A 27,022-nucleotide genomic window follows, 5' to 3' on the forward strand; every position below is an offset into this window, starting at 1 on the left:
AGGTTTGGTCCATTTCCGTGCATTTTGTGTCATCCAAGACCATTTTATTGTTTTCACTTTGTTTCAGAATTCTCTCTTTTATTTTTAGCATTTCATTTCATCCCTTTCTTCTTCTGTCCATTCATGTCGTTCCCTGATTTCAGGATTTCAAGCACCATAATTTTCAATGAGTATAATTTTGGCAAGTTTTGCTTCTTACACTGCACCTCATTTCCCAAAATCAGGGAAAGAAGGTAAACAACGAGTCAGGAGAAGAAATGGAAGGAATGAAATGCTAAAAAAAGAGAAAATTCTGAAACAAATTGAAAACAATGAAAGTGACTGGGATGACCTGAAGTACAGGGAAATGGAGTGAAGCTTGCCAACTGATCCTCACTGAAACCTTGAAACCAGAGAACAAAGTCTAACAAACACTCTGGATAGGAGATATGATGACATAAAATGCAATTGAAAAAAAGTCAGAAAATTTGCAAATAGGATGGCTACAACCTAGTGTATTGAGATGAAATGAGGTGCAGTGAGAAGCACTGAAACTTGCCAAAATTATTTCCATTGAAATGCTGAAATCAGAGAAGAAAGGTAAGCAAAGACACAGGAGAAGAAATGGAAGAAATGAAATGCTAAAAAAAAGAGAGAAAATTCTGAAGTAAAGTGCAAACAATAAAAGCGCATGGGATGACTTGTCCATTCAGCAGTATGTTCACATTTCCCCTACTCTTGCTTTTGCTACCTGTGAACTCAAGAACTTTTTCTTGCTGCTTTTAAGATAATTTCTCAGGTTCACCTACAAGTGGACTTTGGCTTTCCTAAACATATCTTTGCATGCCAAACAGTGGTTCAGTATTCCTCTCAGGTTAACCATCCCTGCTTCCACCCTCTATAAACTGCCTTTTTATGTTTGAATTTTGCCAGAAGCTCCTTGTTCATCAATGAATGAAACATTTATGGAAACTTACTATACAATAAGCTTTACAAAGAACAAGAAGTGCATCTCTGGCTTTACTTAGTAATTTTATGATACCACCTTTAATTTCTTATCATTTACAATGCATTTTGAGTAGGTGTGTCAGAAGGTGTTTAGTAGGTTTTTTTTCCTAAGTAAGTGTACCCCTATAGAGGTTTCATAATGCAGGAACCTTCTTCAGGCAGTATCTACTAATGTTGTGACTGGGAGAGAAAACCAGAGATGAAATAAAGAATTAACTCCCTTTTCAAGTACATAATTTCTGAGTTATATCCAATAATTGACTTAGAAACCTGAAAGTTACACATTTACTCTCTATGCTAGTGGACTTGATGCACACAGGGTTCATGGAGCAGTCCCATATATCAGAACAGGCTCCAAGCCATGAAGCATACTGAGCCAAAACAAATATGATAGTCAGTCAGCAGCTGTTCCCCAGCTTACCTGAATCACCCATACTTGATAGAAAATATCTCTGCCCACTGGGAAACAGAGGCTCCTTCTGTCCCAGTTCTTATTCAGGACAGAGCACAGCCTATTCTTTCCTTTTAGAGAGGTTTTTCTTTTATTGTTTTCTCCCCTTCTCTTTATGCTCCTAAAACTCTCCACAAAACGGAATATACAGCTTCAAGTTCCTCTTCTGATTGAAGGAAGCTTTGATTTCCCCAGCAAGTTGCATAATTGTGAAGGTAGAGCACATTTTCCCACCATTTTGCTTTGCCACTCTTTCAAGAACTGAAAAGTCACAGAGACAGTCAGGGAGAACAAGGAAGAGCATGACTGTAGCCCATGCTAAGGGTTCTTCAGGTGACAAGCTCTCAATTATAAAACTATAAGTTTACCCAGTATCAGGCCAGTGTAGGCCGTGGGACTGCAGGGCCATGCAGACAGATCTACTCTGTCACTATTTCAGGGGAGCACTTTTTCTTTTCTGTACACAGTGGTGCTACCTCCAAAGCACAGTTAATACATCTTAGTAAACTATGCAGCCACTGTCTGGTAGCTAGCCCACCATCCTAACAGATGGAAGCTCTAGTTTGATTCCCCATCATGCTGAGGAATTCTTACAACTTTGTATTCTGACTTGGGGGAAGGAAGGTTCACTATCTACTCAGGCTTTACAGAGAACGTGGGGCAGAGCCTCTTCTTTCTATATTCTTTTCAAAAAGCAATACCTGTTACCAAACCTCACAAGGTTCTTAAATCAGCCTTCATTTCACACATGGTCTGAAACTTCCTAACATAATAAGCCTCTCTGAAGAGTGAAATACTGTGAAGTCTCGTCTCTAGATACTGAACAGACCAAGCATGAAATAATTATCAAAATTACTGTGTGCACATTAACATTCACACTATTTGGAATCTGAGACAGTAAAAAGCAAAAGAATTAAAGTACGATGGAGAACCAAGTACATGCTTACCTGGTAAGCAGATCACCAGTTATGCCTCCAGACTTGGAACTTTTGATCTCTGCACCCAAATTCCATTCTGGGCTTCTACTGGACCTGCCTCAAGACATTTCATTTAACATTCCTTTGTTTATTCAGATGAACACAGAAAGGCAGATATTATTTAATTCTGAAACTGCAATGTTTTCTAATATGAAATTATTGTATTAAGCCGCTTGGAAGCAAGACAGACTCCTTATATTTATATTACGCTTCAGATTACACTAGGGAAAACAATACCTAAAAAGCAGAGTGTCATTATTTCTAATATATAAAGCACTGAGTAAAGAGCAAAACTAGAAGAATTTAACTGGAAGCTAGTCTCAAGTATCTGTTTGAAGAATTTAAACAGAAGAAAGATTTATTAAATAACAGCTTTACTGGAAACAAATTATTTCAGCTTTGCTAAGTAGTGATACCTTCCATTTGAGGATGGACATTTAAATCACCTATATAATCTAACATTTGGAGAAATATAGTTACATTTATCATGATGGTATCTGAGTGCAAAGAAAATCCTAAACCCAGGAAAATTATCCGGCACAACATCCACTCTCTGCTGTCCATGTTCCCAGAAATGTATATGGTAGAAGTATTTGCCTTTTTCCATCTTCTGCATGTTCCGTTCATGAACATTGCTTTGGGAAATTTAGTGTGGGGATACATGGTGCTCTTTCCTTACAAAATACTAATATTTAAACCAGGTATTCAATATTTCCCAGACAGTTATGAGAAAGCCCAGCTCTGTGCCCTGGCAAGTCCATGTTGTTCTCCTGGCAACTTCAGAAGCCTTAAGCAGAAGAATCATACAGGATGACATTCATGGAATTGGAAATTACTTCTGCCAGGCTAATTGAAGCCATAGAAAACAGAAAAAAGAATCTTAAAATGCATTCTGTATTGATCCAGGTCGCAGAGAAAGTGTGTTCCAACAGCAATCTGCTGGTTTGCAAAACAAGCTTTCTATTGCTGTCTGCAATACATGAATTTGTAGGCTTCATATACAAATTTGTAGATAGGAAAGCTGTTAAAAGTATTCTGGTACTAAATGGCACGATTGAAATATGCACAAATCACAACCAGGGCGTCTCCAACTCCAGAAGTTTAGGAAAAATATAAGCAAATGAAATTATTATTAACTGGGTAGTGACATAGCTCAGTGTCACAGGACAAATCAATGGCAGAAACTAAATCAAGATTGTTTTGTCAGTCTGGCTTCCAAAGCATGGATTTAATTACACCATTCTTTCCAAACGTGTCTATAGAAAAGTAGAATGAGTTTTTCTGTGTGGACGTAAACGTATCTCTTATGGGGGGAAAAAAAGATACAGGGTTCTAGCCAGTAGCTGTTTCCAAAATTCCCCAGGATGCTCTCATTACAGCAAAGAAAAACCCCCAGGTATCAGTATTAAACCAAACATGAAAAGAATAGCAAGATACTCACAGCTCCTGAGAAGCTGAAAAAGCAGGAAACCAACACCAGCACCTGAGAGAAATCAACAGCCTATGGTATCGGGGCATAAGCCATGTTTTTCTGACAGTTTCACAAGAGAATGTGAGTCAAGGCAACTGCTGCCAGTCAGTTTCCAAATGAGCAGGCACCTTCCCAGAGCTCAGACACATCACAGAGGTTTAATGGAATCTTAAGGAGGCATTTTGGACCCATGCTGGAACCACAACCTGTGCAAAGCAGCCCCCTTGCCCATCTAAGCCCATTTCCTCCCCGCACTGGGCTTAGAAATTGCACGTGCTGAGCTCTGTTTGGCTAACTCAGATTGAAGTAACAGTGGGAGCAGTTCAGCCTGTGAGAGAACTGAATTTGGCCATTAAAACCAAGCCTGCTCTGATCTCTGCTTAACCCCAGCTAACATGACCAGGATGCTGTGGTTCGGGCCCATAACCACAGCTTTGGGCTTGCTGAGCTGCTGAAGCCATTGCTGGGCAGCGTTACGTGTACATGTAAGCCCAGTCCTGGATCATCTCAAGCTCTGTGAAATGTCAAGTCAAATAAAGCCATTCTGCTCTTATCATTTTCATTTTTCAGTCCTCACTGTCCAAGGCTTTTCTAGGGGTGACTTCATCTCAGTGGCTGCTTCATTCATCCAGATGTTGATGTTTGCAGCAACTGCACAGCTCACTCGGCCAAACTGCTCACAACATCACTGGAGCTCGTCTCTTGACATCTTCCAGCACCAGCACAGAGTTGTCTCTCTGAGGTAAAAGAGAGGGGGCCAGAGACATGTGTTGCTTTTGGCGCCAAGTTCAGATCATTGCTCCTTCAGGGCAAGGGACATGTCTGGGGATGGGATGGCATGTGGGGTAAAGGCATGGGCAGGGATGGGTGAAAGAAGTAAAGTTCAACTACAACTCACTTTGGTGATAAGTGACCTGCTGTGATTGATATAGGGAAAAGGGTAGGAAGCCATGGAGAATTTAAGGAAGAAAAACCTGAAGAACAGATTTCTTTGCAATGTGGGAAGGCTGGCAGTAAGTCATAGTAGCAGTAACTATGAAAGACTTGGCTATTTCACTTCTGCTGACTGCTTTATTATGAACAAGCTGTTAGCACAGTCCATCTTAAGGCTGTAGAAATACTTCTAATATTTAAAATCCCTGTCTGAAGGCCAAGAAAGTCACAATGAACCAGCTGAGACTAAAATTTCCAGAGCTGGAGTTGTGCTTCAGGCTAAACTTGTTTGGGAACATTCAGCCAAAAGTTTGTTCATGCCTTTCTAACGGCTGACATCTTTCTTAGAAATCCATTGTTTATATGACCTTCTCCAAACCCATTAGAAAAATTTCTGGTGCTATTTTCCTGTCTCAGTTGAATGCTTTGAAGCATTACAGGCAAAATTTGGCAGGAGGCAGCTTTCTGTTAGGAAGACACATTGCAGCAGCTCTCTAAAACTGTGCTCAAACTTGGCTCTGCTACAAGCACTTGAAAACCCAGTTTGTGTGCACCTGATAGAGCTCTCAGTTCTTCATCTAAAACTCCCCCAAGATGTCTGAGTGGAGCAGGTGCTGGTTATTGCTGGCTGCCAGGGCTGCTAAGGGCAAATGACAAGTGTGAAGCTGGTCTCTGCCACGCACCCCTTGCCCATTCCAGCACCAAAATGGTCAGGGGGAAGCCAGCTGAGTGAAGGCATAACTGGCAAAAGAGACACTGTGTGCTGAAAAAAGAATGTGGGGGAATGTTAAAAGAAAATCTGGAACTAGGTGGGAGACCATGGGGGTTTTGCCTTAGAAGAGGCCACCAAAGAGGAAAGGTTTCTGGGATTTTCACCAGCCCCAGCTCTGCTGTAGCCTGGGAGACGGATAGCCATGGAATGAGAGCAGCAGGCTTCACACTAACCAATGTTCTTGCAAGAGGCTTTGCTTCTCCAGAAGGGAAAATTGCTGAGGTTTGTGTCCATCCACGTCTGAGGCGTGAAGGGGAAAGCAGTCAGCCTGATGGGATTTGGACAAAAAATTTCTGGAAGCTCATGGAAATATTCATGCTATGTGACCAGTGCTTCCTGGTTGGCTCCAGACTTGGAGCAAAGAAGGAAGGAGGGAAGAAGGAGCATCTCTTTGGCCATTGGAAGGGTTTCACCCACCGTTGTGGAGAGAGAAGTATGTGGTGCTGGGTAATTACTGAAACAGCAGGTTTCATAACCAGGCACTGACCTCTGACCTCCATGTCCAGGGTGCCAAAGCTGTGATCCTGCAGGAAGATCTGCAGAAGCTGCTTGCAGCCTCAGCTGGGAGCTGGCCATGTGCTGTGGACAGCTGTGTGTGGAACCTTCTAGACTTTTACACTCAGTTCCAACCCCTAGAAGGTCATTTGCCTCCATTGGTGGCATCTCTGAGGGACGCTTTGGGGACAAATGACCACCTGCTCCTCACCCACGCAGGCACTGATGATCACTGTGGAAAAGCCCATCTAAACCACCTTTATGGGCAGGGTGTGAACAGTAGGTGCAAAACAGACTTGGAAGACAAAAGCCATAATTAAAATCAGATTAGTAAGTGATCCTCATCTACTCTGAGCACTGAATACAGGGAAGGTCCTTCAAAAAGGAAATACAGCATGTAATTATAATTAAATCTGATCTTATGGACAATATGGACAAAAATGCTCAACTAAAGTTGCCTAAATTTTTTAAAATGGCAACTCTTGCATTATATTGGTTCTGGATGCTTTGTTTTGCAAGATTAATAAGTTTTTTCTTGAAGTTGCCTTTTTGTATTTCAGTGCCTTCACTCAAAGAATGGTAATGCCTGCATGCAACTTCTGTAATTCCACTTGGCTCATCTCTAAATTCACTGTGCTCTGTCAAAGATATGCAGCCAGCACAGTGGGGCAGCAGTTAGCTAAAATTAATATTTATGGATTTGGAGGGCTTTTTCTCTGACTTGTAAATTGCTCAAAATATTACTTTATTGAAAAGAAATGCAAATCATCATCTTTCATCCTTCAGAAGAGTAATGACCCTTTTTCTCTGTGTCAGAAAGAGATTTGTTGTCTATTGTTTCTTTGCTGGCTTTGAAAGCTGTTCTTTTGCAACGATGAAGCTATAGCGCTTGTTCCACTCCTTTGCAGGCCTGGCCATCCATGCTACTAGCCAAAAGTGGAGGAGCTGTCAAGTTTGCAGGAAAGGATCATTTACCAAGTGACCTTTTGGAAAGATGTCAATTGGGAAGTCAGTGCCAGTGTAGGGGTCTTTTCCTTAAGCTGGTGCATTTCTCAGGTTACAGCTGTGTCAATTTATGTCAAGGCTGAGCCACAGGAAGCAGAGTAGCTGGAGAGTTCCTATTCTGATGGCCTTCCATCAGAAGGGTGATGTTCATTAGAATTAAATCAATTCTGATCAACCATCCCTGTTAGAGTCCCCAGGTGAATGATGGGAGTCCAACAGCCTTTGGCTCTTTGGCTCTAGCCAGGGTAAGTAAAACTGAAAGGACCTAGGCGAATATTTTTCTGCTGAAGTTCATAAAGGTCAGGCTCAAACTAAAGTGAAACAGGCAAGGTAGCATCCTTTTACTGGTGGGGTGATGAGGAAATGTCCACTGACATTCCTGGGGCCACATTTCCCATTTTTCCTCTGTCATCTGAGTGCATGTGTCATGAAAATCAATGTGGGAAGAAGCCCTTGATCACCATTTCCCATTCAGCCATCTGCTCAAGCCAGCCCACTGAGGAGGGAACTGCTGCAGCTCTGTCTCCTGAGACCTCACACTAGAGCTGTCTGAAATGTGGAGGGTACTCAAAAGCCAACAACTGCCAGGCTACACTGCAAACAGAGTTCAGCTCTGGCAGCTCTCCCAGGCCAGACTTGCCAAGAGTGCTCTCTGTCCCATCACCCATAATAACTTAATAACCTTAAGTTTGTCAGCCCCAGTATAAACACCTAAGGGACGTCACTGGTGATCATCCACCAGCTGGACTCTGTACTGTTGATCCCACTTCTTTCAGCCCCACAATCTGAACAATCACCCACCCACTTTATCAGCTACCCTGGTACTGTAGAAAATGGTGTTAAAGGCTTTGCAGTGTCCAGGAAATAAATGAGACAGAATGATCTCATGCTTTGAGGAGGTTGCCCTCAAAGAACAACTAGCTCTCCTGGGCAGTTCCTCCACTCTCCAGGGCAGTTCCCTTTGGGATTCTCTCAGGGAGATCCCTGGATGAAATGAAACCTGTTCTCCTGCAGGTAAGGGCAGTAATGCTGTTTGTACTGCTGATTTCTTGCAGGATTTAGTATTTCACAGTTTCATGGTTGCTACAGGCAAAATTCATCATTGACCATCATATCCTGAACCAATTCTTCCTATTTTGTGAACAACAAACCCAGCACAGCGTCTCCTCCTGTTGTCTACTCAATCAGCTGTGTCATGAAGCTGTCTTGAGCACCCTCAAGAAACGTCCCAGACTGTGCCTGACCATGCAGGCCTTCAGTTAAAGCGCACTGAGTTAGCCCTAAGGCCTGTGATTGTGTGGGATGGCTCTCTTGACTTTCTCTCCTTTCCCAAGAAGTCTGTGAGTGAGTGCCTGGCCCATCACTCCCCATAGTGCTTTGCCACCTTCTCCTTGCCCAGAGGCACTCAGATGGCCCATCACCTCTCGCATGGCCACGTTCTGGGCACTCCTCTGCACAGCTCACAACCACTCCTCACTGTTTCCAGCCTGTCCTTCCTGAAGACACTGTGCCCAATGGCGCAGCTCTCCAGGTGTGTGATCTACCCTGGTATGTCCCTGTAACTCAGAAGAAATCACAGCTCTGCAGTTGTGTGGGAGCTGGTATTCCCCCCAGTTGTTCCCCGTTCTACATATTTGTTTCAAACTACTTGAGACCAGCCCTGCACCCTGAGTCATGATGCTCTCAAAACAGGATTCTGCTGTGGACACTCCAGCAAGGTAAGTTCAGCACACAGACAATGAGCATGGAGGTGGCTCCTCTGGCAGGGCAAAGGGCATTGGAGGCCCTGGCTGCACACCAGCGCTGCCTGCACAGCATTTGCAGGCGCACTGCCCTGCAGCCCGAGCTCTCCATCACTGCTGCAGCAACTGTTACATTAGGAGGCTTTCCTCTGATCACACTGAGATCACAGATCAAGCTGTGATGGGTTTACTGCTTCTTTTTATCTAGAGCTGACTGTCCTAAGAGCAAGGCTTGTTGATCTCCAATGGCAGGGATGCCAGGAGCACACAGGTGTGCTGCTTTAGAAAACACTTTGACTGACTCCATAATTGTGTTGGCATTACTACTGCCCCAAAGGCTGGATATTTGAGGCACCTTGTAACACATGTGACTTCTTCTTGCAGCTGAGCTGTGTTCCACAGAAGCTGAGGTCATTGTGCTGACTGACACTTGAAGTTTGATAAAAATTTTTAATCCTAGAAACATAAATTATTTTTAAAATCTCAGGGGATGGTTCCAAGCTAACTGCTGTAGTAAGTGCTTTCTGTAAGGGAATGTTTGATCTAACTTGAATTCTCTCAAGTTCCAATGGAACTCCCTCTTTAGCCTGCAAAGAGAAACCTGTATGATCTGTGTTTAGGAGCTGCTTCTTCCTTGACTTGCCTGTACTAACAAGAAGGTGACACACATTTAAACAACCTCTTTCCAAACTGTCCCATGAGAATGCAGCAGGACTGGTTGCTTGTGAACTTCTCCTCGTCTGTGACAGAAGGCACCCAAACACCCAGGGCTCAGCCAGCCCCGCCCCACTGAGTTCACTGTTAGCACCAGCTGCCACTTTCAGCAGCAACAGAGGACTCTGAGCTCTGGCCTTGGATGAAGAAGAGGGGGAGGAGGAGGGATGTCCCTCATCACCACTCCCCTAAGACTGAGCTAAGCAGAGGAGGAGCTTAGAGGTAGAGCCAAGGTTCATATCTAAAAGCCAGCTAGTGCAGGGAGAGAGGAGCAGCAGAAAAAGGCAGTGTGAGGAAGAGGAGGAAGCAAGGAGAAACGAGCAGCTGTAAGGGCAAGAAAGTGAGAGAGGAGAAGAGAAAAGGCAAAAGGAGGCAGCAACAGTCTTGGGTCAAAAGAGGAAAAACAAGTCGTAGACAGGCTACAAAATGGCATTGCTCCTGTGGCTGGGGTCCCAGCTGTCATCCATCTGGAGCAACATCTCTATACTGGGGCTCTTTCTTACAGTGTTTACTTTACTGCTTGACTTCATGAAGCGCAGAAAGAAGTGGAGCCGTTACCCGCCGGGCCCAGCCTCGCTGCCATTCATCGGGACCATGTTCTCCATTGACTTCCACAACCCCCACCGCTCCTTCGGCCAGGTGAGTGCCAGCCTCTGAGCAAAACCCTCCACATACAATCCACCATGGGCCCAGGAGGGTTGGGTCACACCCTGGCACCAGCTACAGGTACATACCATGGAGAACAGGAATGTTCCTTTCCCCTGAAATTGCTAGAGAAAGCTTTAAGACTAACTAGCAAAAAAAGGTAAAGGGATGTAAAAGTATGCACACAGGATGATAAACATGGAAACAGCAGATAAACAGATAATGAGGAATATGATGGGGGTTTTGGCAAGTTATGTAACAAGAAACGCACACATGACCAAAGAAAATGTTCAAGGGAACATGTAATACTGAATCACTCAGCGAGTCTGACTTCCAGAGACAGGTTTCAGTGACCCTCTAGGACCATGAAAGGACTTCCAGCAGGAGGCAGATGGGTGCTGATAAGTCCTAGGAAAAGGATATCTATGTAGTAGCTGGGAAGCATGCTGCTATGAATATGTATGTTCATGATGCAATAAATACCCTGTTGTAAAGGGCATTTCATGATACTCATTCTATGAGAGGAGTCGTGTGCTACAGTAAAGCATATCTGCTTTCTAATACTTCAGATTATGTTGGAACGTTTATTTCCAGCCAACTACAGTATCACTACCCTTTCCAAAGTCCAGTATGAAGCAAGTCACTGCTCAAGGACACTAACCTGCCCCACACAGACAATGAGATAGTTGTGCACCAACACTTCCCAACCTCTATCTCCCCATTGCTGTATGAGCTCAGTGGGCGACCACTGCTGTGCCCCAGTGACAGGGGCTGCTGTAGAGCTGGCTGCCAACCCTACTTGTGGGCAGGCCTGGAGGCAAAGGAGCAGGGGGTTGTGCAAACAACGGAAGACAAACAAATATCTGTGTGCTGGGAATGTGGCTGCAGGAATGGCAGGCTTTCCTGGGAGTTACTGAAGCATGCCTGCAAGCATGTCACATTTTCAGTTAAAGAGACCAGCTTGTGGGATTTGCCCCTGCAGCAATGCCCAAAATCTCAGTAGGCTCCTATTTAAAGTCAGTGCTTACCTTTTCGCAAAGGGAAGGCAGGGCTTTCACAGCCTGCAGCAGATAAACCACAGGTGTTTTGTTCTTCACCTTGCAAACCCTAAAGGCCTCTTTTCTAGAACAGCATGTCCAAAACCTGCAAGTGGAGAAACTAAATACAGCATTTGTATGATTTGCTTGCATGTAGACCAAAAGCTTCCCATTTTCAAATAATTTCATGTCAGGGTCATACTAACCACAGTCTTGACCAGTAATCATTTTTACTGATGTATTTCTAATTAGAATTTCTAAGTGCTAATCCCCTTTTCAACCCTACTGCAAATACAGTAGTAGGTACTTCAATTCCATTCAATGCTACAGTGAAGAAATCAAGAATCTTAGCTTTTAAACAAAGAAAAAAAGACAGGAAAAAAAAGTAGAAGAAAACTGTGGGGTATTGCTACTCTTGCACTGTCTTAAAACAATGTGCTTCTGAGATATGCTCAGTGTTCCTGACTAGCAAGGGAGCTTTGACCTGCCTACCCCAGGAGTCCATGTCCCATTAAAGGGCTTGTCTACCTGGAGAAGGCTTTGCTCCATGGCCAGCTCCCATGGAGCTGACAGGATTACCTGTGCAGCCATCCTGATTCAGCTTTATGAGGCTCACAGATCACAGCAGATGTAGGGTTCCAGTGACCAGTTGTACTAGATATGTACACTCTTCTTAGGGAGAAAGTTGACCTGGAACTCCAGTGTGGAATTGCCTTTCCCAACCATGTTTGTGGAAACTTGTCCTTGGGTAGATCTTTAGCTACAAATGCATCTTTAAATGCAAATTACATATCACATTATTATCAATACTTCCTTCAGCAGAAGTACACTAACTGAGAACTTACTTAGCCTTTCAGATCAAAATAAATAGAACCATTAGGAAATAATTCATTATTGAGCATGCAGTCTTTAAAAATTCCCACAAAGGTTCTTGACAAAATTAAAAATACTCGCACAATGTTCATGACAACAGTTTGGCCAGGATAGGTGTGTTCTAAATTTTTCCACTTACAGGGCATTGATCCTGCTACAGCTGCTGCTTGGCACTGTTTGGAGCTGATACATTGCAAAGTTCAAGGTCAAAGATCAGCTGAAGATCTCTGAAGAAAAGTACCTCAAAGTTCACTCAGTAGTAAATGCCCTAAAGAAAGATATGGTGATATTTCTGACTTTACACTCAGCTCATTTTCAGGGACATGGGAAGCAACTGCCGGAGCCTGGGCCAGCTCTTGGAACTCCGGTGCCATGCCCGGAGTGGGGAACTGCCTCGGTACAGGGATTTACCAGAGGCAGAACCTTTAGAGCCACTTGCTCTAAGGTGCCAGACACAAGCCATGACACGAACCAGGTTTAAGTGGTTAAAGTGGCAGGGAAGGTTTGGGAATCAAGGGCTGGTTTACCATGACAGGCAGGGAAACAGCTGGAACAAGGGGCAGGGAATGGCATGAGGGACAGCTTTGAGGAAGGGTAACACTAACTCAGGGAGAACATGGGGGTACAACAGAACAAACCACATAACAAAGCATCAATAAAATAAATTCAAACCGCAACAGACATGCTTTCTTATCTCGGCAGCTTCAGAAGAAGTTTGGAAACATCTTCAGTCTCCAGAACTGCTGGACCAACGTGGTAGTGCTGAATGGGTATAAAGCAGTGAAGGAAGCCCTGGTCCACAAATCAGAGGACTTTGCTGACCGGCCACACTTTCCAATATATGAACATATGGGCTATGGAAAGAATTGTGAAGGCAAGTCCCATGACAATGGATATTCCTTGATGGCACTAGCAAGGGAAGGATTGGGTAGAGGCAAGATTTTCTCAGTGCACTGCACCTTTGTGTGTCCCCCTGGTCAACCTCCTTGCATGTCTGGCACCCTTTGGTGGTGATAAACTTGGATTTGATTAAAGGGGGGCTCCCCTTCATGGCTGTAGTAGAGCTCCAGCAATCACACACTTCTTCAGCTGTGTAAGGACACTGTAAATGGTACAACCCAGCTCCCAACAGCCACAAATTAGTACTTACAGTGCTTATGTAAGAGAAAATGCTTATGGAAAATGGTACGTGTAAGTTGTTGCAAAAAATATGATAATTTAATTCAAGACAGAGTATTTTCCTACATCCTGCCCACATCACATCCTCAGCTCCTATGTGGTGGCACATGCTGCTACCCAGTTCACACAAGCTATGGGAACAATGCTGAATGCTTTGGAGAGGTGATTGCTTTATCCTTAGCAGCCCTTGTTGCTCCCTTTGAATCCCCCTGCACCTTTGCCAGCCATGCACAAGCTTTAGAAGGTGCAGTGATCCTTTTCTGAATTGCTGTCTGAACAAGCTGCACAAGGTCAGACTCTTTCATCTATCCATACAGACCTGTACCTCCAGACTCACAATTGCTGTTCTCCAGCACGCTTCACTTGATGCACAAGCTAGGTATCTGACATTTCTTGCTCATCCACAATTCCAGGGATTGTTGTAGCAAGATATGGGCATGTCTGGAAGGAGCTGAGGAGATTTTCACTCTCTGCGCTGAGGAACTTTGGGATGGGAAAGAAATCCCTGGAGGAGCGAGTGGTAGAGGAAGCTGGATTTCTTTGTTCTGAAATCAAGTCTAAAGAAGGTTTGTGACATCCACAAGGATGGGGAAATCACAGAAAAAGGCCATACAGTGATGCAGAGGGAAGTAATGCTACAGCCACTGCTGTTTGCATGCAGGGCTCTCTTCCCATGCAAATGCAGTGTTCCTAGTCTATGTGCCCTCCTTGGAGCCTCTTCTGCTTTACACAGTGGGCCTACTGTAATAACACTAATCCATTTGAATCAGTAAATAAATAGGAAATTAGAAATAGAGAGGTAAAACAGAGTTATTCCCAGAGCTCAGTAACTCTGATTGATGAAGTTTAGTGGAACATACTGATATTATAACATGCAATAAAAGTGCAGCTGAGAGTTCACAGCCTGTCATCCAGACACAGAACAAAGAGTTACCTGTCAAGTCACAGAGCAGCACCACAGCTCAGTTTTTCTTGGGAATTTTCTTCTTTAAACATAGAGCAACTAAATACTAGTAAGAATGAGATTATTTCACTTCCTAGAGTGATGCTTTGAGTGGTTTGGGGCATTTTCTCCTGGTGTCATCAAGGTGGCATTTGTGTATCCTCACTGCTTGCAGATGAGGTTCAGCAGTTTGGTGTTGCTGAGCTTCATGGCTTGGTCTCCATTGCCATTTTCAGGTAAATCTTTTGATATACATGTTCCCTTAAATAATGCTGTCTGCAACATGATCTGCCACATTGTCTTTGGAGACCGTTTTGACTATGGTGATGAGACATTCAAGAAGCTGTCATGGCTATTTCAAAATTCTTTGGATCAGGAAACTGGATTCCTGCCTCAGGTACGCCACAAGCTGTAAGAAGCTGCCCTCTATTACTTGAGAGAATTGTGTTTTCCTCATTTTTCTTTTTTTGCATCATGTAATAAATATCTCCTCTCTCTTTCTTTGTCCCCTCTTTGGTTCTCACACCCCAGCTTCTTAACGTGGTGCCCATTTTGGTGCGGATCCCTGGAGTGGCACAGAAGCTTTTTCGAGCACAAAGAGAGGTCATGGACTTCATAGATGTGGCCATTGATAAACATGTGAAGACCTGGGACCCTGCTTACACCCGAGATATCACAGATGTATTTTTAAAGGAAATGGAGAAGGTAGGGTGATACTAGCAGACCCTCCAGGATCAGGAGTAGTTTCTTGGCCAGTTCAAACCTGTGAAGCTGACTTTCCTCCTAGAGCTGCACAAAACCTCTTACCAACTGATTTCCTACTTTTTCACTCCATGCTGTACCTTGTGAAGAAAGGTATTCTTCATGCGGAACCTCTTTTATTGTCTTAGGACACCATGTTATCTATTGATGTCCTTGTTTCCATTTCCTGCCTTCACACTTCCTTTATTATCTAGGAACTTCCTATTTCCAGCCTACAAAAATATGAAGGCTTCTAAAAGGCAATAATTGAGAATTCGCTAAATGTCCTAAGTTTGCACTAGGGAACAAGTCAGCATGCAAGGTTCTCTGTAATGTCAGTGCCTCAATGACTGATGCCTCAACATCAGTGAAAAAATGGAGCAACGGCCTGACTTTTTGGAGTCATTGCCCCATCCATAGGCTGCCTTTAAACCAAGATATGATTTGAAACCAGTGTCTCCTTTGGGATATATATATATATTTCTATTGCTTGCTAAGAAGTAGTTTGCTAGATCTCAGAGGAAGGCCTAAATTCTGAACTTCACTGAAATTAAAAGGAGTCTTTCTTTGAATTCAGTCAGGCACAAAGTCAGTATAAAGTCAAAGATATTTGGGTTGGTCTGTCCATCTGCCATATGTTTCTGCACATGGATTCACTACATTTCAAGTGCCAGATGAGCAATATTACCAAATTCTGCTTGCAAATCACTTCCCCCATCCAAGTCCTCAGACTGCACTGCTGCTATGCACTACAAACCCTGCCATGCTGTGGGGATCGGGCACCTCCAGCCCATGGGCAGAGCAACGTGACCCACGTTACTCTGCATTGAGCAGTACAGCCTGAGAGTGGGTGCTGCCTCTTGCCACATCTCTCTTCTGTTCACTAACATCATCTGAAAGCCAGTCTGATAAATCCCTCTCCTGAGTTAACTTGGGTCAAGTCTGTCCCAAACTCCCTTGTCTGAGATCTTTTCTTGGAATAACAGTTGAGTCTTAAATGCATTATTAATTGCTATCCATATTACAACAGCATCTAAATATACAGAGTAACTTAACAGAAGCTAGTCCCTAGGAAAGGGAAGTATAGAGAGGATTAGAAAAGACAAGCAGGTGAACTCATGCAGAGAACTTGTCATATCTCATATGCTAACAAATTTGAGCTCAATTAGCATTTGGATGGGAGACCAGTTTTGCTAGAAGTGGTGTTGCAGATTTAGTAGGAAGCAATAATCCTTTCACCTGATAGCCCCGATCTTTTTTTATTTTTCAATAGTAAGAAAACACCAGGGCAGGAGCAGCGAGAATCTGTAATGCACAGCTAGAGATAACCCACTTAAAATAATGCTAATTTTGCATTTGCCACATCAATGAAGCCTCCTCTCTCCTCTGTGGCTTTTATCATCTGATCAAACCTGAATAAGTGTGCTCCACTTCCTCTGGGGGAAGATGTTACAGTGAGTGGCAAGGGCCTGCTGTCTGTTTGAGCTGAAGGCACAAGGTGTTTACTTCTGTCCTGAAGGCAGGAGTAGCATTCTTCTCTGAGTATACTGGAGGTGGTTGAGGGCCTTCAAATACAGGAGGTAACCGAGTTACAAAGTACATCCCTCATGCTCAGACTTTTGCTTGTGCTGTGCTCTAGTCTCCCAATAAAAAGCAGGAACACATGCTAAAAAATGGATCTAGTGCTTCTCAGCACTTCTCTGGAAGTGCTTTCCCAGCAATTACCGCAGCTGCAATCACTCACTTTTTTGCTCTCCACAGGGTAAGGCAGCTGAAGAGAATGGTTTCCACTATAACAGCCTTCGTCTGGTGACCCTGGACTTGTTCACAGCTGGTTCTGAGACCACCTCCACCACTCTCCGGTGGGCATTGCTGTACATGCTTCTCCATCCAGAAATACAGAGTAAGTCAGAAACTTACCTGCAGAAGTGGAGCCTCTTCCTTTCAAGAGTCATTTTTCCACAAGGATTTTGCAATCAGGAACAGCTTTGATGATTGTTGGTGTAGCAGACACAGAAGAGAAACACTTCCCAAACAGCTGTTCTGGCACAGGGTAGCCATGATAAAAAGACTGGAGTTTGAACGGCAAGTTTGCTCTTGCCTTCATTTTGAGAGCTTCATCTGAGGACTGGCTGAGGTCAGTGTAGGCTCTTCCAATATTTGGAACAGATGCTGATTGGTTTAAATTCTCTAATGCTGCTTATCCAGGCTGCATAGAGGAGGGGTAAGGTAGCATATCAAGTGGCAAGGCCTTAATAAGGGTGCTATAAGCAAAGAACAGTTATACATAGCCACTAATCAACTGAAAAATGCCTTCCTGTCTCTAACTGCTTGTCCTGTTCTCACACAGTGCTTACAATCTCCTGCAGCCAGTCTTCCTTCAGCTTGTACCAGCTGCCTCTGGTTCTCTAAGGGTCCTCTAATTCTTTATCTCTTCTGCTTTCAGGTAAGGTCCAGGCAGAGATTGATAGAGTGATTGGCAGAGAGAGGCCGCCCAGCATGACGGACCAAGCAAGCATGCCTTACACTAATGCTGTGATCCATGAAGTGCAACGCTGTGGGGATATTGTTCCTGTTGGGATACCTCACATGACATACCGGGACACCGAGTTGCAAGGCTTCTTTATTCCCAAGGTGACTGTGACCACACAAGCAACACAGCAACCTCTCCTTTTGCAGCTGCCATGCACAGGGTGGGGATGATCCCATCCAACCCTGCAGCATTGCACTTCCAGCCCCAATTACAGTCACTGCTGAGCACTAATTTTGAAATGCTAAATTCAGGCAGACGGTCACATCTGTGTTCTAGGCTCACACTTGTTGTATGGGAACACAACTGCAATGGCAGCTCAGTGCAAAGGTTTCCTTTCCTCTCAATGAGCTGTGATATTCACTGCCTGTCAGAAGCAGCCTAACAGACTCTCTGGAGGCACTGAACACCAGCTTACTGGCTTTCCTGAGATGCTAGTAGTTAAATTCTAATCTCTGAAGCTACTCAGATGCCATTGGCATTCAGGCCAGTTTCATTGTGACAAGTAGCTGCCATGGGAGCAGTGGCAGAATTTAAGCCTGGGATTTTTTTGTAGCCGTGTGGTATCTCCTCTGATTTAGAACCTTGACATGTGAAACAGGAAAGCTTTGCAATTTTCCCTGGTCCCTGCAAAAGCTGGGCTTTGAAGTCTGTCAGTCAGCTTTTTCTCTGCAGCTCTAAAACAAGTCCAGGAGGATCTGAGAAGCAGAGGCTGTTTCCACTGTGTAACCGTGAAATTGGCATTTGCACGCTACAGCCTCTGTAAGGCTACAAATTGCAAAAGTTCAGGTGCTTCAGAGTGTAGGGCAGGCACCAAATGCCATTGGAAAAGGGCCCTCCTTTACCTCTGCTTCAAATAAGATGCAGAAGTGGAAATGGGGGCTATTAGCTGGCAGTCAGGGACTAAAGAGGGACCAGTACTCTTGTGCCAAGATAATCCTGCTGGTCTCACTTGTTTCCTCTTGTGGGGGAGTGCAGGGGACGACAATCATCACCAACTTGTCTTCGGTGCTGAAGGATGAGACAGTCTGGGAGAAACCAAATGAGTTTTACCCCGAACACTTCCTGGATGCAAAGGGGCAGTTTGTGAAACCAGAGGCCTTCCTGCCCTTCTCAGCAGGTAAATCTGAGGGGAGGATCCAGCTGCAGGTCAGAAGAACAGCTGGAGGGTAATCCGGTCCCTCCGTGGCAGTTCCGGCATCGATTATTGCCCTCTCTGACACACTTCCTCTTCCCTTTCTTGCAGGTCGCCGTGCCTGTCTGGGAGAACAGCTGGCCAGGATGGAGCTCTTTCTCTTCTTTACCACTCTCCTGCAGAAATTCACTTTTGTGCTCCCTGAGGACCAGCCCAGGCCACGGCAGGACGGTCACTTTGCACTCACCAACTCTCCACACCCATACCTGCTGCGAGCTCTCCCAAGATAGGTGCACACCACTCCCCTTTCACTGACAGACCACCACTGCCCAAACTCTGTCAGGAGCATTGCAGGTCTAGGCAGGATCATGCCACGTTCAATCTCAAGTCTCTGCAGAAGCCACAGCTGTGTAAAGTAAGGACCTAGGCCACTATCTTGTTGAGCTTAATTCTAGTTGTGCTTCTTGAATCAGACAAGAGAGCTTCAGCTTCAATAACAAGGTGACATTACAACGTAGTTTCAGTGTAGTGCTTCTGGAAAATCTTACCATCCAGGACATTCATGTCCCCTTCATTCCTTCCTGTTTATTACACACTTCTGTGTGTTGAACAAATATTGCACTGTCTTCATTTCTAGCCTCAAAGAAAGTAAGTTTTAATCCTGACAGCCCTTATGTCACACTATGTCTCCAGTAGGAGTAAATACCAAGGAGTACATAAATAATCCAGATGGTGTTGTAGCCACAGAAGAAGGTCCTTTTTAAAATACAGAAATTTCTATAAATACATTTAAAGAGAAATCCTGGTGTTTAGATTTATTATCTCCTTCAATTAATTTTTATTTTTTATTTTTGGCATTACATAAAGTCAGCTCTTGGACAGGTTTGGAACTCACCTTGGGATGGAGTTAACACTGTTTGAAACTGTATGGCCACAGATTTCAGAGCTGCCTCTCTCTTTCTTCTTGCAATATCCCTGACAAATTGTGTGCAAGATATAAAGATATGCTGATGTTTAAATTAGGAGTAGCCCACTTATCATATCTAAAGAGATAGTAGCACAAAGGAGCTCCTACATATAACCACCACTAAAAAAATAAATAAATAAATCTGAAATTGAGTGCACGTGTGGAGTAGTTATTTTGTGTAATAGTAATTTTGGAAGCTATGAAAGCTATGGAATTATGCATATACTTACTAACAAAATTAAGATCTGAACTTCAGCAGGATCTGCACATTTGCACATTTATGCTTTTCATCGATAAAATAACTTGAAAGAATAAAAGTGATGCGAAATCTCATTTCTCTCCCCTCCTCTTTCTGGTTGCCTCAGTCCTTCTGTGCTCCTGCCTCAGATACTCACCTGAGATTTCTCTCCTCACACCCAGCACCTGTGCCTTTCAAGATCATTTCAGTGTTACTTTTCTGGTCTGTTCAGTGACACCAAACTGCATGTGTTCAGATTTATAGGGGCCAGCACATTCCCCAGTGTGTTTAAAGGGAAATTAACTTTGGAGAGTTTCCGGCACTCGCTTATTTGGATAAAACGTGGGTATAGCTAAAGTAGGGAGCATCTTTTCCAGCATGCAAGAGTAACAGAGAGAAAATCCACTTGCCTGATCGAACAGCAGCCGATTGCAGTGTTCCAGGGCAAAGGGAACAAATGGTTTGCTCAAAATCACAGCCCCAGCCCTGCCCTGAGGGAGAAGCCGGCTCTGAGGGGGTATAGCTAAAGTAGGGAGCGTCTTTTCCAGCATGCAAGAGTGACTGAGAGAAAGTCCACTTGTCTGACCGAACAGCACCCGATTGCGGCATTCCACGGCAAAGGGAACAAATGACTCGCTCCAAATCACAGCCCCAGCCCTGCCCTGAGGGAGGAGCAGGCTCCGAGGGGCGGGGCAGACCCACGGCCTCAGGAGGCGGGGCCCTGTGTGGGCCCAGCCAGCAGCTGCTCCGCCCCTTGTAGCACGGTGATTGGGTGATTGGCGTTTCTTCTGACCAGTCAGATGGGAGGCGCTCGGCCCAAAAGGCTGGAGTGGCAGCTCAGCCGGCCAATAGCAGCCGTTGCCCTGCCCTGTGCGCTCCCGCGGGCGGTGGAGGAGGTGGCGGTGGCATCAAGATGGCGGTGGCTGGCAAGGGGGTGGTATCGGCCGCCGTGAAGCCGATCTTCAGCCGGGACCTGGGCGAGGCGAAGCGGCGCGTCAGGGAGCTGTACCGGGCCTGGTACCGCGAGGTGCCCAACACGGGTGGGTGAGGGACGCGGGGCCTGCCGCGCGGGCTCAAGGTCGGAACGGCCTTCGTGACATTGGTGAAGCCGAACGAGTGACAGTGTAGCGATTTTTAGGGTTGAGTTGCGCGTTGCTGGTGGAACAAGTGCAGAACGACGTGGATGACCGCAGTAGGTGTTGTGTTTCTCTTAGTGCACCTGTACCAGCTGGACATCACGGTGAAACAGGGGCGGAACAAGGTGCGGGAGATGTTCATGAAGAACGCCCACGTTACGGATCCACGCGTGATAGACATGCTGGTTATTAAGGTACACACTGTTACTTCTGATTTGTTGAAGCTGCAGAGAATATGGCTGATGGTGGTGAGTGTGATGGAGGAGAGGAACAACTTTGTATCAGCCTGTCTGTGGAGTGGTTGTCTTTTGCAGTTGGATTGGTAATATCTGTGTCAGCAAACCTGTTGATAAGGGATCAGGTGGCTTTAGAATTCAGCAAGTGTATGTCAAGCAAAGCGACAATTAACTAACACTAAGCTTGTTCCTTTTTTTTTGTTGTTTGCTCGCCCTTTTTTTAACAACAACAATCAAAGGGAAAATAGGTGCTGCTCACTAGTTTACTATTAAAAATGAACTTTCTTCCCTCTACAGTACTTCATTGGATCGGAAAATAGTTTTCTTCACTGATTCTGAAACATATATTACAGTGTCAGTACTTGGTGGGAAGTTGGTTTTGGGTGGCAGAACACTCTGGCTCTGTAACACATCTCATGGTGCGTTACAGATGCTTCAAAGCAATAATCAGCACCTCAGGCTTCAAAACGTGTCTGAGCAACAGTAACTCACCTGTGCAATTCTAATGCATTAGAAAGCTTCCAAACAATGACTGCCATGCTCACCTGTTTTGTTTCTTGTATTTCAAGACAATTACTCTGACTTTACGTGATGAAAAAATCTGGAAACAAAGTCTTAGATAGTATGCTAGGTGACAGTTCCAGGCAGTCTCATTTTGCTGTGCTACCATCCTATAAAATGAGTACAAAAGAATGGAATTGTGAAGAATTTGCACGTCTCAGTGGCAGTGATACTGGTGCAAAGCACTTGGCAGCAGTTAATTTTACAGCTGAAGTGTTGCTGTTCACCCAAATTCAGTAGAGGTGCTTGAAAGTTAGGAATGTTGTGTAGAATTTTAGGGGAGGTGTGGGTCAGGAAAGAAACAAAGCAGGTTTTAAGAAGGGGACAGAGTCTCTTGCCTGTGTCACAGGGCTGGGAAGCTGTGCTGCAGAGAAATCCATGGAAGTCCCAAGGCAGGAACAGTATATTTGTGTCACAGTGCAGGTAATGCACGCAGGCTGTAGGAGTACAGAACTGTTGATGCAGCTATTATTTTTGTAGGTGTTTTTAAGTTCACTCAAATAACTTTCTCAGTACTGTGTGGTTAGACTTGGGCTCTAACTGCCAACTAGTCTAAAATTCTTTTGTGTGTGTGCAGGGAAAAATGGAGCTTCAAGAAACCATTCATGTCTGGAAGCAGAGGACTCATGTCATGAGGTACTTCCACGAGACGGAAACCCCGCAACCTAAAGACTTTCTGTCCAAATTCTATGCGGGCCACAATCCCTGAGGAACTGACTCTGTGTCTTCCTGCCTTATATTACAAATAAAGTTCTATACAATAGAAAAAAAAATCCATACCAAGAGATTCTCTAGCATCTTAGGAGCTTAATGACTAGGCAAATCCAGAGCATGTGCAAGCGATTATGATCTGTTTGAAGAGTTGTCATGTCCTAGTTTTGCCAGTGTGTATTTTCAGTGGATGGCATTTATCCCATCACTTGCCCTGGGGTGTCTGCTGAATAACCACAACACAGCCTGGCTCCTGGTCTTTGTGCTTGGCCTGCAGCCCCATCTGTAGATGTTAGCTCTGTGAGGAAAAGGGCAGAAATGTTCTTGTGCTTGAGGGGTATGCTAGGGATATTGCAAGACACTGCAGTGTATTCATGCAGTGTCTTGCAATTTCATCCTATGACTTTGTTGACCTTGTGTTTTATATTGGACATTAGTCTCTTTCATTTCTCCCAGAGAAAATATCCTAATGGTAGGCAAATAAATCCTTGTGTAATAAAACATCAGCAGAGTCTATTTCTCTGCTGTAAAATGAAACTACCTGGAAAAAGGGGATTTGTACTGTTTTCCAGAATAGGAAGGCTCTGTAACAGCTTCTGAAGCCTAGCAGGAGAAGGTGTCCCACCATTACCTCATCCACTGAATCAGGAATTATTAGTTCCCTTTTGAGAGGGATAAGGAGAATTTATTCTCTCAGCAGAGAACAGGTTTTCAGCAAGTAACTGGGTGCTCTTCCGGATGTGCCCAGCACTGGATGTTTGCAGTAAACTAAAAATTCTTTTTTCCAGCCTAAATAAACATCTTTTTATCCTGTAAGTCCTGGGGCTTTCTTCCCCATGAGGACTGTAACACAGCACTCCTCAGGGACGTGTACATAGCTGCCTTGGGCCTCCAGGGTTGACAAAGCCAGGAGGGGCCCAGGAGGGACAAAGCAGTGAAAAGGATTTTGGCAGCATCTAAAACAGAAGTAGGTACATGTTTGGCTCCCAAGAACAGATAAACTGGAACAGTTGCCTCTCAGGTGGCTTTGGGCATGGAGGGGGCAACTCAGACACCAAGTGACTCAAGAACCTAACAGCTGCCTTTAGCTGCAGCTCTCGGGGTTACTCAGATTACAGGCTCCCTTTTCTCTAGTAGCCATGCTGGAGAGTTATTGAGCAAACATTAAAAACTGTGCCAGAGAAGTAAGGGAACAAATGTGGTGTTGGAACTATACACTGCTGCCAGTTCAACAGCAACACCAATAAGGAAGGAAGAAGTGGGCAATCAAGAGGCCAGACCTAGTGACCAGAAACCATAAGACACTGGGGCAGTGCTGGCTTAAGAAAAATAAATAATTGACCAACCTCTCAAGGTATCATTTTGAGAGAACAGCTGGTCTGCTGTGACTAAAGATATTCTTCCTGTGCCGTAACAGCAAAGGAGACCTTTAAAGTCTATGATGCAAGGATTTAAGTGCAATAGCAAACACTTTTATGAAAAGAGGAGCTGAAGTTCATACAGTGAAGAAGACAAATACCTTAGGGCTCTTTCAGAAGGAAGTACTGAACTACCTAGGAAATATTGGATACCTGGAGCCAGCATTCAGAGACGAAATGCTATAAAACACATGAACAAGTTCATTTGCAACTTGTGATCTCAACCCTTTACCAAAGCCACTCAGAGTTTTAACTCTGTGATGATAATACTGTTGTTCATCTTCAGTGAGGTGAAGTTCATGACACAGTCCTCATCAGATACAGCTGCTAGGTTGTTGAACAGTGCCATTGTCAATGTGCACTCCATTCTTTAACAGGGCTGTGTTGTGGGGCTGCTGCTTCCCCTAGGATTCCACATGTCCTGTAGATGAGTAGTGAGTTTCTGAAAGGACTCAAAAGAGAAAGTAAGCATGAAGAGAGTCTCCCCACTGGAACCGACATCCAGAGATAGAAAGGTTAAGACAGAAGTGCTAGGACATAGGCAAATAATGTATAAAAACACAGGACCAAAGTTGCACATGTCAATCTCTGGGTCTTTAATTGTTTCCCATGTTGCTAATTAAAGGCATCCCAAGCAGTCTTTGATGAGGTGAGCATGTGTGTGCAAGGACGCAGGGCCTATCAAGCACTTCTTCAACCCTGATTACAGATTTCCAGCATACAGAGATGTGCAGGACACTCACTGGCAAAAGGGGATACAAAGCCCCCTGTCCCCTTTGGGAAGGGCAAAACACAGGGGACAGATGTTGGAACCATTGTTTTGTCAATAGCTTTCTCCTTTCTGTTCTTCTGTTCCAGTGCTGCAAATAGAAAAACAAGGTGTTACAGATACACTACTGAGCTGCAGTCTGCATCCTCCTCCCAAAACTACACAAGATGGGGTTTACATAAAGGGAGTTAACAACAGGCCAGTGCAGTCTTTGCAATCTTTTAAGTCTTAGCTTTTAGCTGCACAGTGCATGCTGGAAAGCCCCTTTATCAACTGGAATACACCCACCAAACTGACTGTAAATCTACATGATTTACAACAACTTCTCTAAAGCAGCTTCTTTGTTCTATAAAGAAATACACCCAAACTCAAATCTTTACACAAGAGCAAGCTAAACAGAATAATGGAAAATGGTAGAAAGTGTAGCACAGTGCAGATAAAGGTGAATTATTTCCATTCTTCCTTTCTGCAATGAGTCTGAATGGTCCAACTACTCCAATGTTGTAACACCCAGCAGACAGTTTGTTCTGATGGGTTCTGGAATGCTCTAACATTGTTCACCTATATCAGAATTTCAGACAGTACATGATTCTGTTTTAAGAGTCATTCTGTGAGTTAGGAGAAGACTTTTAAACAGGTAAACAAGTAGAACAAAATCATGGAATCGTTCAGGTTGGAAAAGACCTTCAAGTTCATGGAGTCCCAGTTGCTAACCCAGTACTGCCAAGTCCACTGCTTAAGTATGTCCTTAAGTGCCTCATCTACACCTCCTCTAAATACCTCTAGGGCATGTGACTCCACCACTTACTTCCCTGGGCAGCCTGGTCCAATGCTGGACAACCCTTTCCCTGAAAAAATGTTTTCTAATATCCAATTTAAACGTTCCCTAGCAAAACCTGGGGCTATTTCCTTTTGTCCTGTTGCTTGTTAATTGGGAAGAGATTGAACCCTTCCTGGCTGCAGCCTCCTTTCAGGTAGTTGTAGAGAGTGATAAGCTCTCCCCTGAGCCTTCTTTTCACCAGGCTAAACAGCCCCAGCTCCCTCAGCCACTCCTCATAGCAGGTGTGCTTCAGACTCCTCAGCAGCTCTGCTGTCATTCTTTGGGTGTGTATGTAATGTAGGAACACTGAAGTCTCTCTGTTGTCTGCAGTACAGACCCTCATTGACTACATTTTATTTCTGATTCAGCTAGCAAGATCTAAAACACCATCACTTTTTCCAGTCTCTAAGAAATGCATGGCATGGAGATTGCACAGACACCAGTCTGGCCTACTCTGCTATGAAACAAAAAAGTTCATAGCCAAAGGCTATATCTGTGTCCATGTGTTTAACTGCAAGTACATCTTTTAAGCTGTTGCTGGCTGTATTTCCTTGTCTGAGATTCTCCTCCCTGCCCCAAGCCAAACGGGAAGCATAAATAATTAGATTGCTGGTGTAGTTAATGACATACCGTTTAATCATCGTCATCGTCATCCTCTGGGACAAAGATATCATGTTCTTCAAGTAGGGCTGCAAAGTTCTTACTGATCTGAGTGCCAACATACAGGAAAGGGATCACGACGCTGAACACTCTGAGGAGTCCGAAGGGTGTCTGCAAGGATGTAAAAAGTGGATCTTTACATCCAAGCAAGTCGCACTTTGGCGACTTTGAACCGGCGCACTCCCGGCTCCCCAGGCGCGCGGAGGAGCCGAGAAGCGGCTCCCAGAACGATCTGCGTCCCCGGTGCCAAGTCCCGGTCACCGCACCGCGCTTTATGAGAGTATTTATTATAGCGTTACAAACGTATTTATTATATCGTTACCAGCGAGCGGGCAGCCCGGGGCAGGGAACACCCGTGACTTGGGAGGGGGGGCGGCCGTCGGTGACAAAGGGCGGCGCGTAGGCGGGTACTGATGTCCCCCTTGCGTCGCAGCGCTGCCTGACCCGGGGGGGACGCGGGGGACACCGGCCCGGCGAGCCCCGCACACTCGGGGGCCGCTCCCGTCTCCCTCCCGCTGCCCAGCGCTTCCGCATTCTCGCCCGCAGCCCCCCGCTGATTGGTCCCAGACACTGTCACTCACTTCCACGACCCCGCCCACAACAGCTGCGCCCGCACCGATTGGTGACCGCTCCCACCCGTGGCTGCCGCCTCCGCCCGCTCGCCCCTCACTCACCTTAACCGGCTTGGGCAAAATGGCGCCGCTGCGGGTGACGGTGGCGCCCCGGGAGGGCACCAGCGGCAAGGCCGGGGCCCGGCCCGGCCCGGCCCAGCCCGCACGCCCCGAGCGAGCCACGGTGGCCGCCAGGAGCCGCCCGGCTGCCGCTGCCATCGTCCCGCCTGCCCCGAGTCGCGGCCCAGCCCAGGCGTCACCTAGG

General features: G+C 45.1%; 3 protein-coding genes across 4 annotated transcripts; 2 read left to right on the forward strand and 1 right to left on the reverse strand.

The window, feature by feature from the left end:
* The first annotated feature begins 9,775 nt into the window (after nt 1-9,775).
* LOC128939159 (cytochrome P450 2D14-like) lies at nt 9,776-19,859 on the forward strand. Of its 2 annotated transcripts, XM_054279966.1 has the most exons (9): nt 9,776-10,186; nt 12,805-12,976; nt 13,695-13,847; nt 14,461-14,621; nt 14,756-14,929; nt 16,727-16,868; nt 17,412-17,599; nt 18,474-18,615; nt 18,742-19,859. In XM_054279966.1, the coding sequence occupies exons 1-9, from the start codon at nt 9,974-9,976 to the stop codon at nt 18,918-18,920; spliced, it is 1,524 nt and encodes a 507-aa protein (XP_054135941.1). In that variant the 5' UTR covers nt 9,776-9,973; the 3' UTR covers nt 18,921-19,859. The 2 variants fall into 2 exon arrangements, with proteins under 2 accessions (XP_054135941.1, XP_054135950.1); XM_054279975.1 differs by lacking the exon at nt 14,756-14,929.
* Nucleotides 19,860-20,713: 854 nt separating this feature from the next.
* Nucleotides 20,714-22,982, forward strand: NDUFA6 (NADH:ubiquinone oxidoreductase subunit A6). The gene is made up of 3 exons (XM_054280144.1): nt 20,714-20,875; nt 21,050-21,165; nt 22,346-22,982. Exons 1-3 carry the CDS (start codon nt 20,749-20,751, stop codon nt 22,475-22,477), a joined length of 375 nt encoding a protein of 124 aa, XP_054136119.1. The 5' UTR covers nt 20,714-20,748; the 3' UTR covers nt 22,478-22,982.
* Nucleotides 22,983-24,469: 1,487 nt separating this feature from the next.
* SMDT1 (single-pass membrane protein with aspartate rich tail 1) lies at nt 24,470-26,976 on the reverse strand. Its single transcript, XM_054280156.1, has 3 exons — nt 26,821-26,976; nt 26,117-26,257; nt 24,470-24,757 (listed from the first exon to the last, which is right to left on the reverse strand). Exons 1-2 carry the CDS (start codon nt 26,974-26,976, stop codon nt 26,120-26,122), a joined length of 294 nt encoding a protein of 97 aa, XP_054136131.1. The 3' UTR covers nt 24,470-24,757; nt 26,117-26,119.
* Nucleotides 26,977-27,022: the final 46 nt, after the last annotated feature.

This window comes from Melozone crissalis, unplaced genomic scaffold, assembly GCF_028551555.1.
Source record: "Melozone crissalis strain CALT ecotype California unplaced genomic scaffold, PUWL_Pcris_2 ptg000004l_1, whole genome shotgun sequence".
In the NCBI taxonomy this organism is placed as follows: domain Eukaryota; kingdom Metazoa; phylum Chordata; class Aves; order Passeriformes; family Passerellidae; genus Melozone; species Melozone crissalis.